Source organism: Chaetomium fimeti (genome assembly GCF_033439085.1).
Source record: "Chaetomium fimeti strain CBS 168.71 chromosome Unknown B0H64scaffold_3, whole genome shotgun sequence".
In the NCBI taxonomy this organism is placed as follows: Eukaryota; Fungi; Ascomycota; class Sordariomycetes; order Sordariales; family Chaetomiaceae; genus Chaetomium; species Chaetomium fimeti.
The window spans coordinates 298,497-313,717 of record NW_026944331.1 but is presented as its reverse complement, the minus strand read 5'-3'; the positions used below and the strand labels follow the sequence as shown (position 1 = coordinate 313,717).

Here is a 15,221-nt window from a genome sequence, read left to right as displayed (position 1 = left end):
TCGCCAGAGAACGAGTCCAAGAGATCACCGAGGCCAACAACAGGGCCGGGGATCACGTCGAAAAGACATTAAGAGAGGCACAGGCCTTGCAGGACGACATCCGCCAGGCACTTCCGCATCACACACCGTGGGATGGACCCACCGAAGAGGCGGAGGAATACGAAAACGGAGTGCGATATCCCGAGCAACTTTTTGACTACGCACAGGAGCAGAATGCGGCGAAAGGAAGGAAACAACAGAACTGGGAAGAATACTGGGCTCGACATCAGCACATCGTGCGCACCGGGCGACAAACCTCCGACCTTGAATGGTGGGGTTTCCGGGGCGAGAACAACACGGAGGGATTCCAGTTGTTGCCAGAAGACCACGAGCGGGTGAACCCACGAAAAGAAAGTCACATCTACCTGCCCTGGTTCCAGTGCATCGCGCACGAATGTCGGTACCACTTCCAGGACAAATTTCGCAACAGTTTCTGGCCCACGAGGGAAGAAAAAGGAATGCAACCCCTACCCATCAGATGGGTATACGACAGCGGCGACGCTCCCGCAGGCATGTTGTGGGACACCCAACGCACTCACGAGGGCAGGCTGAGGGTTAAACCCAAGGCAGCCTGGCCCCGACGCTGTATGACAGGCGTAGGAGTCGACGAATGCCGAAGTGCAGACTGCCTATCACACGCCGACGAGAAAATCTGGGGATACATGGAACAGCAATCCCAGAGGAAGCCACACCAGAGGACGAGAGCGTCCCGAAGGAACGAGAGGCGCCCAGTTGAGGCATGGGCGGCCCAATGGCTCCAAGAACACCAGACGATTGACGCCGCAAGCCAAGGTGCGGACAGGGACGCCTTGAAACACCACGAGAGCTTGGGAAACGGCTCAGGGCCCTCCGAGGGGCCCGGAAATCTTTAACTCCACAACAACGAAGACAGGCTGCGCAGTACAGGAAGAACTGGCGCAAGCAGAAGCCTTACAACGACCTCCCAGCAGACGAACACGAAGTAGCTGCTGTACGAAGCACCAAGCCAGACAACAGGCTCTGGATCACAGCGCGATGGGGGAAGATCGAAGCCCTCGCGTTAGTGGATGGAGGAGCGCAGATGGATCTCATCTCGCCCGCATTTGTGAATCAACTCAGAATCCCATGGAGGATCAAGAAGCAACCACACGTCGTCAAAGGACCATTCGACACGCAATGGGTACGACGAGAAACAGAACCACTCGACATCGAGGTGGAGGGAAAAACCACCCAAGTGGTATTTGACATCGTGAACATGGGACCAGAGAAAGACATGATTCTCGGACGCCCATGGCATGAGGATTACGACCCAGACATCAGTTGGAAGGGAGATGGCCATCTGCGACCGCGGGAACAGCGGGAGCATCCGACCAACTCGATGGGAGAACGCGCAGAACAGGAGCCACGGGAGAGCAGCGGGTCAGAACGAACCCCCTCTACGGGCCCACCGCAGGAAGCAGCCAGTGCAGAACCACGCACTCTGGAGTCCGGAAGAAGCGGCACACGACGAAAGAAGCAGACACGGGAGGAACGAACCATCGCCGTCGTCTCAGTCGACGAGCACGGAATGCTCAAACACGAACAATGGGTCAATCAGCTCGAAGCGGCAAACATCGAGCTGGCAGCAGAAGAAGTCAGGGAACTCGAAGCAGCAAGCATCGAGCCTGGAAACAGCAAGTTCGCGTACTACGAAGGTACGGCGAAGAACGCGAAAACGGGACAGATTCCAGACGATTACAAGGGACACCCGGCGTTCACGGCAAAACATCTTGCAGGGCTACCAGACCACGGACCTTGGGATCACGAGATCAAACTCAAGGAAGGCGCCCAGTTGAAATTTTTCAAGGTGTACCACACCAACGAGAAGCAAGATGCAGAGTTGAGGAGCTATCTCGAAAAGAACCTCGAGATAGGACACATCAGACCATCGACATCTCCAGCGGGCTACCCAGTCCTCTTCGTTCCAAAGAAGGATGGGAAACTCAGGATGTGTGTGGACTACCGACAGTTGAACGGCGAAACGGTGAAGAACCGCTACCCACTGCCACTGATCTCGAGGCTTCGAGATCAACTGTCAGGGGCACAATACTTCACGCGTCTCGACCTTCCGACAGCGTACGCCCACATCCGCATCAAGGAAGGAGATGAATGGAAAACGGCCTTTCGGACACCCTATGGGCACTACGAGTACCTCGTCATGCCGTTCGGGTTGACCAACGCACCAGCGACGTTTCAAGCCGCTATCGACCACGCAATTCGACATTGCCTCGATAAATTTGCAGTCTGTTATTTGGATGACATTCTCATCTACTCCAAGACACTCGAAGAACACAAGAAACATGTGCAGCAGGTGCTGAATGCACTGCACGAGCACAAGTTGTCAGTCAACAAGGACAAGAGCGAGTTTCATGTCAAGAAGACAGTGTTTCTGGGTTACGAGATCTCTCCAGGATGGGTCAAGATCGAACCCGAGAAACTGGAAGCTGTCAGGACGTGGCCGACACCAACAAACGCCACAGAGGTTAGGGGGTTTATCGGATTCGCCAACTTTGTCAGGATGTTCATCAAGAACTTTGGCGATATCGCGAGACCTCTACACGAACTTACCAAGAAGGATGCCACATTCCAGTGGAAGCGGGAGCACGAGCAGGCTTTCCAGCGGATCCGCGATGCCATCATCGCCGACCCGGTGCTCATGCTGCCCGATCCAAGCACGCCTTTCGAAGTCGAGGCTGATGCTTCGGACTTCGCGATCGGAGGACAACTTGGTCAGAGGGACAAGGACGGCAAGCTTCATCCAGTTGCGTTCTTCTCCAAGAAACTCGAAGGACCAAGGCTTAACTACCCGATCCACGACAAGGAGCTTCTCGCAATCATTGAAGCATTTCAGGAATGGAGACCATATCTCAGCGGCACGACGCACGAAGTTCAGGTGTACACGGATCACAAGAATTTACGATACTTCACCACCACCAAGGTGCTGAACGGACGACAGACTCGATGGGCAGAATTTCTGTCCGAATTCAACTTCACGATCCACTACAAGAAAGGCTCAGAGAACGCACGAGCGGACGCCTTGAGTAGGAGAGCGGATCACCACGACAACACATCCGAAGTCTCACCACCATTGCTACATCAACAGACAGACGGATCGCTACGGCACGCTTCCCAACCGACTGAAGACTACGAGATCGCAGCACTTCAGCAACAGTCGGAAGATCCCGAAGCCAGGCCTCTGCAACCGTTTGTAGAATGCTGTGCGACCTTCAGAGAACAAAGACTGGAACGAGACTTCCAGGGAATCATCGCGGACGACAAGCGCGATGCATGGCAGGAAGAGCCAGAATCCAAGATCGCAGGGTTGCGACTTGAAGGGACGAGGCTCTGGTACCACGACAAGGCCTACGTCAGGCTTGGTGACCAAAAGGAGCTCATTCAGAAGATCCACGAGTCAAGACTCGGGGGACACATGGGAATCGGCAAGACAATCGCGAAAGTCAAGCAGAACTACGACTTCCCAGGAATCAAACAGGCGACAGAAGCAGTCCTAGCAGAGTGCGACCGCTGCGGACGAAGCAAACCAGGACGACACAAACCATATGGGCTGTTGCAACCATTGCCAGTCGCAGAACGACCATGGAGTTCGGTGACGATGGACTTCATCACCAAACTACCAGCCTCCAAGGACTCAGTAACGGGAGTAGAATACGACAGCATCCTCACGATGGTGGACAGACTCACCAAGTGGAGTTACTTCCTCCCTTACAAGGAGACATGGTCAGCAGAACAACTCGCAGATGTGATCTACCGCAACATCACCTCGGTCCACGGCTGGCCGGAGGAATGGATCACAGACAGGGACACCAAGTTCGCATCAAAGTTTTGGCAGGCTCTGATGACGAGACTGGGTACGAAAAGTAAGCTCTCAACCGCTTACCACCCACAGACGGACGGACAGACGGAACGACTCAACCAGGTCGTCGAACAATACCTACGGTTGTACGTCAATTTCCAGCAGGATGACTGGGTCGAGCTGCTGCCGACAGCGCAACTCGCCTACAACACCACCGTCACAGAGACCACCAGGGTCACACCATTCTTCGCGAATTTCGGCTACGAAGCAGATTTGCGACAAGGGCCCGAGGTTTCGGTGCCCAGAGCGGCGGTCAAAGCCGACAAAATGAGCTCGCTGCACGCGATGCTCAAGGAAGAACTCGAATTCGTACGAACACGGATGAAGAAGTTCTACGACAGAAACAGGCTCGAGGGACCTCGCCTGGAAGAGGGGGGCAAAGTCTACCTCATTTCTCGAAATCTTCGCACGAAGCGACCAAGCAGGAAGCTCGACTTTCGCAAAGTCGGACCGTTCAAGATCGACAAAAAGATTTCGGAGAACAATTACGCTCTCGCGTTACCCTCGACAATGCGACTACGGACCAACGTTTTCCACATCTCACTTCTGGAACCAGCACCCAAGGGCGCACGACTCGACAAGGACGCCGAGGCAGAAGACGAAGAGGAGGAATGGGACGTTGAGGAAGTCCTGGACTCACGCATCACGGAAGGACAGTTGGAGTATTTGGTCAAGTGGCTGGACTTTGGCCCAGAAGACAATTCATGGCAACCAGCTACAAATCTCAACTGCCCCGAGAAACTTCAGGAGTTCCACCAGAGGAACCCTGACCGCCCCCAAGCGACGGGGCCCCCTCAAGCAAACCAAACTCGGCCAGCAAAGACGGCTCCAACGAAACGTCGGGGTAGACGGCATCCCAAAGTGGCGCGAACTCGGCACCCAACAGAGGCGGGGTAGTCGAGTCGGGGGGTGGTGCGGCTGCCGCCTCCGCCGCCGATGCCTCCGCCTCTTCCCGTTCCACCCTCTCCAACTCCTCCACAGTGTCGATACCCCGGGAAACGGCACGCATCATTTTCTCGAACCACATCTTCTTCTGCTTGCGCAGACGAAGGACGCGCTCCTCGGCGGCCATGAGCTCGTCCTCCAGTTTCTGGTGCTGCGAAGCGATAGACCGAAGTTGAGACGGGGTAACGCCTAGAACGTCGCAACCGGAACGTTTGTAACGGACGCACTCGACGCACCGGGAAGAATCGGTCTTGGAGACCTCACAAGATTCGAAGCCTTTGGGTTCGCAGTTGGAACAAGGACGCATCATCGACAGGTCGTCGGACGAAAGAATAGCGGTAAGGAGGTGGGTGGCGCGCAGGGTCGAAGCAGCAGGTTTTGGGGTAGATTTCTTTTTAACACGGCCGGACATTTTGTCAGCAGTTGGGGTTGAGGAAAGGAAAGGAACGGAAGCACTCACTAGCACGGGGCGTGGTGGTATTTGAAACAAGCCCAAGTCTTTTCGGGACGAAAGACGTGAAGGAGGGGCATCGTGTCACGAACTGACCATATAGGCGACCCGCGAGGGGTGCCAGCCGGCACGCGGGACGCGCCGGAAGCCAATCGCTTAGTCGACCAATGAGGAGGTGATCGCTGTGAACGAGTTGCGATCACCACGAGCACCTGTAAGCGATCGCTGCGATCGATGGGCGACCACTGCGATCCAGGTACGAAGATACCTGGGACTTAGATAGTATATAGTCACTCGTTCTGGAGAGCTCTGGGAGTTCTCCAGTTAGCAATCACAACTACAGTTCGCTACAAGCTCGAGAGCCTACTGTTGAGACAAGTCTTTGTTGTGCACCCTTTGGCTGCACCGAACCTAAGCACCCTTGAGAGAATACCTTCGACCGATACTGAACCCTAACAGGACGGGTCCAGAGACAGGTTCGTCACATATATTAACTATATTGTTTTCCCATTAACTATATTAGCTATATTAACTATATTATCTTCTTTTAATTATATAAACTATATTAACTATATTATCCCCTATTAATTATATTAACTATATTAACTATATTATCTCCTATTAATTGTATTAACTATATTAACTATATTATCTTCTATCTCAACTATATTATCTTCCTTTAACTATATTATATTCTATTAACTATATTATCTTCCTTTACTTATATTTAACGATATTAAAGGTAGACTAATTATTTAATATAAATTTTATAAGTTTCTATAAACATTGCTAGAGGCCTATAGCCCCCTAGACCCCCTGCTTTTTAGCCTATAGTGCTCTAACGTTTAGCCAGCCCCTATATATCTATCGGTTACAACTATCTGATCTAGCAATAGTTCTGTTAAGCTATAGAGCTACAACGCCAAGTTATACTAATGCGAGATAATGTACGATAATGTACGTCGAACTGTGGTATCCAATCGCTCCTCTGAGAACTCTGGAGGATTGACCTTGTAAATGAAACGAAGCGTTCCTTCTTCGCTTCCTCAATGTATATTGTATATCTTAGAGACTCATCAATTGAAGCTTCGCTTCGATAATTGAAGAGTGTGGAGAGTGATTGATCGTGTGGAGTGTGATAGGGCCTTACAATTGGGAGTTGGAGCGGGTGACCAGTGCCGGTTCTTAACTCCGGCGGTGGGTCTCGCCTTCTCTTTCTCGTAATCTGTCTCGGCCAACTCGGACCATTTATTGTTAGCGGCACTTTTCTCTCATCATTTCCTTTGCCCGAGAGTGCCATTTGGTGAGAGGGGGTTCCTTCCTGCTTCGATCCAATGCGAAGTGGAAGCACAGACTAAATAAAGAGAGCACCAACCACGGCACTCTTTTACTCAATACTCGGGCTCAAACTTCGGTTCCAGTTCACTCAACACTTTCAAGTTTCAACCCCGAAAAGAACAACACCCGCATTGGACACTGCTGCCATCGGATCAGTACGTCAACCCCGCACTATCACATCGCCGTATCGCCGTATCGCCGCAAGTGTCATACCCTCTAATACAGTCTCGCTCACAACCTGCAGAGTACCTACTACCACTCGTCATGTCTCCCCTTATTGTCCAACCACTCACGCGGCGCGTCATTCTCGGTTTGATGACCTTTGGCCCGGATGAGTCCACCGGAGGCCGCATCACCGACGTCGGCGAGTTCGCCAAGGTGCTCGACTCGTTCCAGTCGCGAGGCTACAATGAGGTCGACACGGCCAAATTGTATATCGGCGGCAAGCAGGAGGCCTTCACGCGCGAGGCCGGATGGAAGGACCGCGGCCTGACCCTGGCCACCAAGGTCATGTATCCGAACAAGCCGGGCGCGAACACCTACGATAAGGTGCTGGAGTCGGTCGACGGCAGCCTGAAGGATCTAGGGGCTGAGTGTGTAGACATCCTCTACCTCCACGCAGCCGTACGCCACTCTTGACCACCCCGGCTGTCACAGAACCGTCGGTCACACACACACTCACCAGGTAACTGACAAGCACGGCAGGACCGCGCAACTCCCTTCGCCGAGACCCTCCGTGCCGTCAACGACCTGCACAAGGCTGGCAAGTTCGTCACCTTTGGCGTCTCCAACTTCACCGCCTTCGAGCTGGCCGAGCTGGTCATGACGTGCGCGCACAACGGCTGGGTGCGCCCGACCGTCTACCAGGCCATGTACAACGCCATCACCCGCAGCATCGAGCCCGAGCTGGTGCCCGCCTGCCGCCGCTACGGCCTGGACCTGGTCGTCTACAACCCGCTCGCCGGCGGCCTCTTCTCGGGCAAGATCAAGTCCGGCGACATGATCCCGTCCGACGGCCGGTACAGCGACAACGCCGTGTCCGGCAAGATGTACCGCGACCGCTACTTCCGCGATACCACCTTCCGGGCCCTGCAGGTTGTGGAGAAGGCCGTAGAAAAAACCGGCCTGACCATGATCGAGACGGCGCTGCGGTGGGTGGTGCACCACTCGGCGCTCAAGATCCAGGACGGGAACGACGGCGTCATCATCGGCGTGTCCAAGCTCGACCAGCTGGATGCGAACCTGACGGCCGTCGAAAAGGGGCCGCTGCCAGAGGAGGTGGTTAAGGCGCTGGATGAGGCGTGGGCCATCAACAAGGCCGATACTAGCGTGTACTGGCACGGCGAGGTCAAGTATTCGTATGACACGCAGAAGGCCTTGTTTGGTGGGGAGAAATAGGGGAATGACAAGACTCTGCAATAAATTCAACCAGCCATTTCTTTTTATTTATTTATTACAAACAAACAAACAAACAATTACCACGGGCTTGCGCTCAACAGCATTCCCTCCTCCCTCGTGCTTTCGCCAACTTGGGACGTTGATTTCTTTGATGCCTCCGCACGCCAAATTCTCCCAACTGCCGCACCACATTAGGCGACTCTGCAGTGGAATACGTGAAGGGAGGGGAGATTGGATGGGTTCTTTTGGGTTGACACGGTTGCAAAGTATGTGGGAAACTGACTCGATGCAGAGGGGACGGATGGGGGTTGAGGAGGGGTATGGAAGGTTTAGTCATGAATTTTATATCTATTCGACTAACATATATTAGCAACGCGGCACATTCGCCCCCGTGGTCTCAAGGCGCGTCATACCTTCAGTTGGATGCTACTGGAGCTGGGCTGGGCGCTGGGTTGGGAGAAGGCCCGGGTAGGCATGGCACGGGTTCCCATGGCCTTTCATACGCGCCTTGTCTCTGGTGCACCCGGCGACGGCTGGATACTGGAGAAGGAGAGGAAAGGGCGGAGGCCATGTCGAGTGAGTGTGGGAGATGATACGAGCCCGGGCACTAAGTTTAGGCGCAGCTTAGGGTGTGACTATTAATTAGTACTTTGCGTTAGCTTACGTGGATGCCCCTTCAACAGTGCCATAGAGGTCTACGATGGCGAGTGGAAACAGCGGAGACTGACAGGGACTGAAGGTGTATATATGTTGAATCATGACAAGATGTAACTTGACCTTCCTCCCCTTTCTGAATAGAACCACTCGACTGACAATGACTTTGTTCTCACCATTATCTGACCTTTGCTAGCTGGCTCTTCATGGTGCCTACGCTGTTGGTTCAGTAACAAAGGGCGCACCTTGTGTTCCCTCGTCGCCCATGTACAGTACAAACGGCCCTCAGTTCAGAGTCAAGTCTCTGAGGGTCTCGGCATTCGAGTCCATACATGTAGACATGCTCTGACTCCTGCTCTCCTCCCGCCTGGCATTCCGTCGTTTCTCGGACCAAGTGTCTTTGAAGTGTCTAGAAAACAAACGTGCCAAAGTAGTCACCTTGTGGGCGCTGCCGTATGCGCTATGGCCGTCCAGGTGGTTACATATGGCGTCGAGGAGCTGGAGTGCTTCGTCGTCCCGGTCTTGCATACTCAATCGGCGGCCGATGTTGACCATACCCCAGCAGAAAGCGTAGTCTAGCGTCGCATTTTCGCTGCGTAGGTTCTCAATGACGCTCTGTAGTAGGGTCTCCCTCCGTTCCCCGTTCTCATCCATTTCGTCTAGTAGGCTTGCTAGGAGGGTAGGGGGCTGGAGGCTCGGCATCGGAATGACGTTGGCCATGAGCTCTATGCCAATGTTACCCGCCTTCGTAGCCTCGTATTTCTTTCCTTGCTTTTCGAGACACTGAGAAAGGGCGAGGTGAAAGGGTCCCTGGATGACGTACGGGAACCAAGTGCATGTCTTGGGATCCCGTTCGACAAAGTCGGCCATTTCCCGCAACAAGGGCTCTACTTCTTTTGCCGGGTCGTGCGATGACATGGACAGCGCGATCCCGGCGATGCAGTTCATGGTAACTTCGTGCACGAATTCCTCTCTGTCCGTCCAGTCTTCCTGTAGCAGACCCTTGACGATGCCGCAGGCCTCCTCGAACCTCCCCATCTTCGTCAAGGCCGAGGCATGGTTTCCCAGGCTCCAGAGGGTGTCATCGTTCTTCGGGCCGAGGACTCGCATCCGGTCTTCGACGATGCCCCGGGCGAGCCGCTCCGAGTCATCGAGCCGACCGATATACGTTAGCATCCTGGCGTATGCCAGCCTCGACTCCTGCATGACGTAGGAATTCTGCTGATTGGCAGTCTCTGCCCGTTGAAGAAGGTCCTTGTACACGGCTTCTGCTGTGCCGTATTCCCTCCCAGCCACAAGCGACCTCGCCTTGAGATCCATGGAGGTGAGGGTAAACCTGTCTGCCGGCCCCAGGAGCCTTTCCCCAACAGCAATCATCTTGTTCGCCAGCGGCGTCGAGTCGATCCCGGTCTCCTGCCAGGTCCAATGGATGGACCAGGCAAGGCCAAACCAGAGCCTTGCCGTCGGCGCATCCTCTGGCTCTTCGGCGAGGGGATCGAAATGGATGCCGAGGCCTTGCTGTAACCGGTTCCTGTCCTTGAAGGCGTCGATATTGACGTACGCGGCCACTAAGAACCGCTTTTTCCACTCCCCGATATTCCCTGACCGTGATATCCAAGTCTGAGTGCAGTCCCGGACGAGGGGGTGCATCTTGAACACGCCCTCACTTGCCGTGGGCATTACTAGGGAGTATCCGAGCAGCGTTTCGAGATCTCTTTCGAACTCTTCGCCAGGGCCGACAGCAGAAGTGGAAGCAGTATCGCCTACACTACGGCTCCCGGACTTGGATGACCACCAGTCACTCTTCAAAGCCCTGCTAATGGACGAAAACCGAGGCTTCTTGGACTGGGTAGGGAGGTTTCCGCCCCTGTCCAAGTCGGTTCCCGCCCAACGACCCCAGGGCTGGTGAGTCTTTTCGTCCGCCTTGAGTGGCCGGTTGAGGTAGTTACGGCCCGCACTGACAAACGAGAGCACATCGGATGCGTAGGAGGGCAGAACATCCCTGTTAGTGAAACAGGGAAGCTCCGAGGGGTCAGACTCGTACCAGTTCTTCAGAGCCCACCCGGGAATAGACTGGGGGCTGAAGAAGCTCATCAGAGACAAGAGATGGGCCGCCGACGACCTCTCCCGCTGGATCTGGTTGAATGTGACGGTCCAGGTGCCGAGGACCGAAGTCGAGGCGCCTTGGTAGCGACGGCCGTCGTCGTGCTCCCACTCGAGCAACTTGTTCTGCGTATCGGTGCTCCGAAGCTTCTCTGCATATCCACCCACCGACGCCTGGGAGTTGGGACGGTTGATGAAGGCGGCGGCCTGGGAAATAGCTAGCGGTATGTTGCCGAGGAGGCGGACGACTTCCTGGGCTTCCCCTTTTCCGCAGGGCTCCTTGAGCTTGGACTGAAACAGCTCCATGGCCACCTCCTCCCTCATGGCCGTGACATGGTAAATATGCTTGGAGTTTCCGACCAGCTTTTCGGCCGCCATTAGCGTACGGGAAGTGACCAGGGTGAACCCGTTGCTCGTCTCGGGCAGGATCTTGGTCAGACGCGGGTCGTCGTCGGTAAGAACGGAGGAGTCGTCGAAGTTGTCAAGCACCACCGTCCACCGGCCGTTTCGTTCATCGCTAAGCCAGTCGCTGACGCAGCGATTGATACTTTTCAAGGAGTCATCGGGGGGCTCTAAACCCAGCTTCTGAGCTATGGAGCGGTACGATTCTTCCAGCGTACTTCTAGTGGTCGCGTTGACCCAAAAGACGTGTGATTTGTCTCGGACTGCGTAGGCAAACTGGATGGCGAGCTGGGACTTCCCGATACCCCCGAGTCCTAGAAGTGCGACTCGGACCCCTGGCAGATTGAACATGTCCTTTAGCCAGGTGGAAATCTCGGCTTGGTCGACAAAGTCAGGATCCTGGGGGAACTGGACGGTCCATTTTGGCGCGAAGAGTTTGATGGCCGTGGGGCCCGTCTTCTCTGCTGGCGTGTACAGCATTAGGAGTGCCTTGGCCACCGAGGCTGCGGTTGCAGCCGTGTAGTCCTGGAACTTCTTGTTCTTGTGGCTGTCTGCGTAGTCACAAACCCCTTTGATAACAAGGCACGGTTGGTGTTCCCAGATGCCGGCCGCCTCCATCTCAAAGGCTATGATGCCCTCCTTCTCGGCGATTTTGTCGCGCCTGGTTGCAGACTTCATCACTGTGTCCCCAGAGGCAACGGCCCCGACGTGAATGGCGGGATCGAAGGCGGTACCATCGGCGTTTTCCACACGCTGCTCGAGCCGACTTCTCTGGACCAGGAAACCGTCCTCACAGCCCACCTCCTCACAGGTACTTTCTATGGCTTTTTCGCAGACAGGGTCAAGCTCGTTGCCGTGATCCCGGCACTCGCAATCCGGCGAACCCTGGTGCTTGTGGCGGTATTTGGGCTGGAACAATTTGTCTTGTGCTGCTCGGGGAAACGCGTACTTTGGCTCCCGTTGTTGCAACTCCCTCAAGGATGACACGGCCCTCTTGCGCGTCAGATCCTTGTGGTTGGTTTTGAGCATGCCCAGAATGCCCAGGATCTCAGGGTTAAGTTTGTTCAAGCTGCCCTTGCGGCGGAAGCCATCCGGATACTGTCTCCCAAAATCATATTGGACGAGGGAGCTGCTGATGACAACGTCACCGAGGAGGATTTCGTCATCCTCAGACTTGGGCACGCCGCCACAGATGCCGACCAGCAAAGTAATGCGAACGTTGGGGTAGCTGAAACGGAGGTTGTTGGTGACGTGGGCGGCGTTGACCTTGCCCATCCCGTTCGATAGCAGGACTAGCACAACATTGTGTTGCCGGATCCGTCCATTGACGTATATGTTGGTGTCGCCGGGTAACTTGCCGAATGCCGAGCCTCCGGGCTCGTTGTCCCAGACCTCGTCGAGTTGTGACCAAGCGGCATCGAACTCGAGAGCCAGGGCGCAGACGATGGCGACGTGGAAATGCTCGCGACATGACGGCCGTGGATGCTCCATCTTCGGCACTTGAACACCGGACGACCGCTACTAACCGAATGCGAGGAAAAAGAAGAGTCCAGGTTATGGTTTGGACCTTGGGGTGAGGCTGAGTGCGGAGGAGTTGCCTGATGGAGGCCATAATGGAGACCTCCTGCGGCCCGGGGGCGCAGCCCAATGGGAAGCGCATCGTAATTATGTCAATCAGTGTTGGAAAGGGTAATTCGGCCAAACTCACACTCAACCAAGCAAAACAAACCGCCAGGTAACAGAAAAAGGCCACTCATACGTATGAGCGTGGTGATAATTAATAGTGAATTCTAGCTCGACCACCCTTTCAACGCCCACCAACCTGCCCCTTCGGAATAGGGGGCACCCAACAAACAGCCACGTTCAACACTAGATGCACAATCCCCATAACCCAAAACCCCTTCGCATAATTCGTCCCGCCATCCATAAACCGAAACACCACGGCAAACACCACGCCCCCCAAATTCCCCCCCGCGCCCGTCAGCCCCGACAACAACCCATTCGCATGCGGAAACACATGCGGCAGCAACGCAAAGTTCGCCCCATTCCCAGCCTCATGAAACACCGCCATAACCACCACCAACCCAATCATAGTCCCCAGATCATGCGGATCCAACACCCCAATCACAATCAGCAACACCCCCGTCACCACCCCACAGACATGCACCCACCCCTTCTTCCACCACAACCCGCCCCCGGACACCCGATACAGCACATCCCCCACCACGCCCCCCAACGGCCTGGTAACAAAATTCAGAAACCCAAACACGGCCGCGTAGTTGGACGCGCGCGTCTGGCCCAGCTCGGGGAAGTTGCGCAGGTAGTAGGCGGCGAGGACCGAGTTGATGGCCAGCTCGCCGCCGAAGCTGCAGGCGTAGGTGGCGACGTGGAAGAGGGCGTTGGGGCTGAGCAGGACGGGGAGGGCGGTGCGTAGGGAAGGGGGTTGGATGATCTCTTCGGTGTGGGCTGTTGCGTGGTCGGTTTGGTGTTGTTGGGGGGTGGGGATGGGGATGGCGATGGGGGTGGTTTTGGTGGTGAAGGTGGCTTTTTCGAGGTCGATTATCTTGGTGGTGGCGTTCCCGGTGGGGGTGGTGTTGCCGGAGGTCTCGCGGTCGGTAATGGTGCCGGGGATGGAGACGATTGTGTCTTCTTGGGGCTCTTCTGCTGCGGTGGGTTGGATGTTGTGGCGGTCGTGCCTGGTGGGGGTGGTTAGTGGTGGGAAAATAGGGGCGCTGGGGGTCAGGGGGGGGCAACATACCATGTCCCCATGGGCGTGTCATCACACAGCACCAGCAGCGCAACGCCGCAGATGATCAAGCACACTAGCGGAACGACAAAGGTGATACGCCACGCTTCGTCGGGGGTGTGCCCCCACCGATGGACGAGCGAATCATACACGGCCGGCATGATGAAGTAGGTGATGCCGCCGCCGGCGTTGCCCCAGCCTCCCGCGAGGGCGTTGGCGGTGCCGACCACGTTCTTGTCGAACCAGCCGGTGCACCAGACCTGGCAAGGGACGAAGGCGCCGCCCAGGATGCCGATAAAAAGGCGGATGATGTAGAGTCCCGTTGCGTCCTTGATCAGCGGGGCGAGTCCGATAGGGATGCTGCCGACCAGCAGCAGCGTGCTGAACACCTTGCGCGGACCGAACTGGTCACACAGCGGGCCAGCCACGAAGCGCACGGCAAGGGTGGCTACGAGAGAGACGATGTTGGAGTTGGCTACCTGCTCCGGGGAGAGGTTGAGGTCTTTCTTGATGGTGACGGACAACTGCGAGGTGTTAGTAGGGCTCACATCTGCTGATTTGGAGTCCACGGCATACCAAGGGCGGAAAGGTGTACCAGGCCCAGAAGGACAGCATGAAGCCGAGCCATGAAAAGAAGAAAACTCGGCCATGAGCGTCGATGGGGTTGAGGATGGGCACGCTTCGTGCCTTTTTGTTGACCGGGTTGACGGTTGGCGTTCGCCAGAGGTCAGATACCTGGAAGCCCATTGTTGCTGACACTGTTGTGTGGTGCAGCAGTATCAAGGACTCGGGAAATGGAAGGTTGATGATATGATGGACAACCAAGAGAGCCCATCAAGTCATGAGTGCCACCGATAGATATAGACTGGTCCATTGTCGCCGTTGGACCGGTTGGTGGCCAAGCCGTGACGTTCCGTTTGTCGATATGGGCCATATGGCGACGATCCGAGGGCCGGGTTTCTCCTGGGGCCGATGAAAGGAGGGTTCCCAGAGAGGTTCCAACCTGCATATGCGAGAGACCAACCCCATCCCGCGTCCGGGATGAGTCTAGACCCCCACAGGCGGCGACCCGACCCAGTCAGCCCTGCCGTTATCTCCTTATCTGCACCAAGTCTGAGGCTCTTGCAAGGGGCCGCCTTGGCAGAGATAAAGGGGCATCGTCCTAACCGCTCCGGATGTTCCCGGACACCAAACGTTATCTGCGAAAGCAGGGTGCTTGATAAGTCTATCATGGTATGGCCATCTCCGCGGGG

The 15,221-nt window shown here is 55.5% G+C and overlaps 3 protein-coding genes across 3 annotated transcripts; 1 reads left to right on the top strand and 2 right to left on the bottom strand.

Annotated features, from left to right (window-relative positions):
* The first annotated feature begins 6,558 nt into the window (after positions 1-6,558).
* On the top strand, positions 6,559-8,148 carry B0H64DRAFT_389872 (NADP-dependent oxidoreductase domain-containing protein). The gene is made up of 2 exons (XM_062803362.1): positions 6,559-7,289; positions 7,371-8,148. The coding sequence occupies exons 1-2, from the start codon at positions 6,930-6,932 to the stop codon at positions 8,061-8,063; spliced, it is 1,053 nt and encodes a 350-aa protein (XP_062660169.1). The 5' UTR covers positions 6,559-6,929; the 3' UTR covers positions 8,064-8,148.
* A 613-nt stretch (positions 8,149-8,761) lies between these two features.
* Positions 8,762-12,846, bottom strand: B0H64DRAFT_389870 (uncharacterized protein). The gene has a single exon (XM_062803361.1). The coding sequence runs from the start codon at positions 12,711-12,713 to the stop codon at positions 9,003-9,005; it is 3,711 nt and encodes a 1,236-aa protein (XP_062660168.1). The 5' UTR covers positions 12,714-12,846; the 3' UTR covers positions 8,762-9,002.
* A 112-nt stretch (positions 12,847-12,958) lies between these two features.
* On the bottom strand, positions 12,959-15,027 carry B0H64DRAFT_389868 (major facilitator superfamily domain-containing protein). Its single transcript, XM_062803360.1, has 3 exons — positions 14,545-15,027; positions 13,981-14,492; positions 12,959-13,918 (listed from the first exon to the last, which is right to left on the bottom strand). The coding sequence occupies exons 1-3, from the start codon at positions 14,713-14,715 to the stop codon at positions 13,030-13,032; spliced, it is 1,572 nt and encodes a 523-aa protein (XP_062660167.1). The 5' UTR covers positions 14,716-15,027; the 3' UTR covers positions 12,959-13,029.
* Positions 15,028-15,221: the final 194 nt, after the last annotated feature.